This window comes from Cystoisospora suis, assembly GCF_002600585.1.
Source record: "Cystoisospora suis strain Wien I chromosome Unknown contig_2343, whole genome shotgun sequence".
Lineage (NCBI taxonomy): Eukaryota > Apicomplexa > Conoidasida > Eucoccidiorida > Sarcocystidae > Cystoisospora > Cystoisospora suis.
The window spans coordinates 1-2,516 of NW_027155142.1; the positions used below are offsets into that span (position 1 = coordinate 1).

The window sequence follows — 2,516 nt, forward strand, 5'->3', positions numbered from 1 at the left end:
CACATCTCTCAAGACTCTTTCTCCTTTGATCTCCTTTCTCTCTTTCTCTTTCTTTCTCGTTTTCTCAAGTCTTTCTTTCTCTTGTTTCTTTTCTTTCTTCCCCAGAAGAAGACTTGAAAAGAGATCCCATTCCTCTCTCTACCTCTGTCTCCTTATGTCTTGATCTGTCTTTCTTCTCTTCATTCTCATTATCCCTTTCTCATCTCCTTTCTTTCTTTTCTTCTTCTTCCTTTCTGGTATGTGCGATGTGTAGGTCATATAGAGCTGCAGGGCCAGACGCTGTATGTAGTCATTCCTCGTATTTCCTCGATGTATAGCGACCTCACTTACGATATCTCAACGACCTCGGAATTCTCAGAGGAACTCCACAAACTCCTCGCCAAAGTTGCTGCCACTCTCAAACTTGAAGCCAACGTAAGCAAACAAAGAAAGAAGAAAGAGAAAGAAGAAGGAGAAAGAAGAAAGATAGAAAGAAACAAAGGGAGATGAAGACAACCCAGTTTCGCATGTCCCTTCTGTTTTCTTCTATCCCTATTTATTTTCTCCTCTTCTATTATTCTATACACGTAATGGGGGTCTACTACTACTACTACTCGTAGTTAAAGTCGTTCTTCTCGTAGAGTTAGTTGAGGAAAAGAAGTAGTCTTCATAGTAGTAGTAGTAGAGCTCTAGTAGCAGTCATAGCTATAATAGTTCAAGTAGTAGTAGTCGTAGTCGTAGTAGGTATTATAGCTCTAGTAGTAGTTCGAATAGTAAAGGTAGGAGTACTTATACTTGTCTGCTCTTCGACGCAGTCCTCCAACTACTCCAACTACTTCTACTACTCTATCTACTATTAGTACTGCTACTACTACTACTACACCTATTAGTCGTAGTGCTTTTGTATCTTTTTGTACTTTATCTCCTTTTCATTTTACGATGATGACTGCTACTCCTACTCCTTGTAGTCGGACCATCTTCAGTCTGCTAGGCTTTAGAATAAGAATGGTCATGGATGGCTTAGGGGAAAAAATGGTTTGTCTCTCATATGAAGCATGCAAGCTGCTTTCGAACGAAAGAAAAAGAAGTAGAAGAAAAAGGCGAAAAGATACCGAAGAAACCCTCGAGAGGATCGAGAGATCGAAGACACAAATCGTCTCATCTTTGTCTTCTTCATCTTCCTTCCTTTCTTTCTTGATCTTTCCTCCCTGTCTCCCTCCTTTCCTTCTTCTTCTTCTTGTCCCATCATTCATTCTTTCTTTTCCTGCGTTCTTTAGGTGAAAGAGCGTTTGGCAGTAGCGAAGAAGATTCGAGAAAAGTACAAGATCGTTGGTGCGCCTAAGTCGCTCAGTCAAAGTCTGCGTAAGAGAAGAAGAAGAAGAAAGAAATTTCTTGTCGGAGAAGAAGAAGAAGAAGATTTGGAAGAAGATGAAGATAGAGAAGACTGGGGAAAGCTTTTAGGAGGCGTAGAGACAAGCGCGGACGTTCAGATGGAGTGGCTACGCATGCGCATGCACCCCGAAGATCATAGCCTAAATCTCACAAAGAAACGGGCGGAATTTACACTCCTCTTCCCCTGTATGTCCGCTTCACTACTACAACACACATATCTTCTCTCTCTCTCTCTGACTTCCTTAGCTCCTAGAAAGAAAGAAAGAAGGAAAGGAACGCGCATGAAGAATTGCAGATACACATCTCGAAAGCTAGATGGGATGGAAGGTACTGTGTGCTCTATATGTTCGAGTAGTGGTGTATATACATATACATAGCTATATCTATATTATACATGCATAGACATATGTATATATATGTATATGAATGTATATAGAGGGAGTTAGGTATGTTGACGTGGAGGGGTCTGGAGAGCGAGATAGTAGGAGTAGTAGTAGCAGTAGTAGGAATAGTAGTAGTAGTAGCGGGCCGACTGCTTCTCACTAGGTCGAATACTCCCACTTTTACTCCTACTACTACTACAGGCAACTCTATGCAACATTAGACATCTATACACACATACAGTCATAAATACTTAATCTAAGATAGTCCAGATATAGATAGATTACAGATAGATAGATGAAAGCTAGATAGATCAAATAGATTAAAGACAGATTGAAGATAGACTGAAGAAAGATTGAAGATAGGTCAAAGATAGATCTCTAGAGAGATGTAATTTGGGAAGTCTAGAAGATAGGAGGTGTGAGACAGCATCGACCCCGGCATGTCTCAGTTGTTTCTCTCCCGAATGAAAGAGCTTCAAGACTTTCTTCTTTTTCTTCCTTTCTGTCTCACTCTTCTTTCTTTCTTTTAGCTGCAAAGCCTGTATCTTACCAAGACGGGAATGAAGAAGATGAAGAAGAAGAAGATCGACACGACGGGACAGAAGGAGAGACGTCTCCAGGATTCTTTGCAAAGTAAGAAAAGCCTTCGTCCTTCCTCCCTTGTATAATACACACATCAACTCACTCTTTCTTTCTTTCCTTCTTTCTTTCTCACTCTTTCTTTCTCACTCTTTCTCTCTTTCCTTCTTTCTCACTCTTTCT

General features: G+C 40.5%; 1 protein-coding gene across 1 annotated transcript; it reads left to right on the top strand.

Annotated features, from left to right (window-relative positions):
• The first annotated feature begins 255 nt into the window (after nt 1-255).
• Nucleotides 256-2,489, top strand: CSUI_004892 (transmembrane). Its single transcript, XM_068065073.1, has 3 exons — nt 256-414; nt 1,257-1,557; nt 2,285-2,489. The coding sequence occupies exons 1-3, from the start codon at nt 310-312 to the stop codon at nt 2,389-2,391; spliced, it is 513 nt and encodes a 170-aa protein (XP_067922951.1). The 5' UTR covers nt 256-309; the 3' UTR covers nt 2,392-2,489.
• Nucleotides 2,490-2,516: the final 27 nt, after the last annotated feature.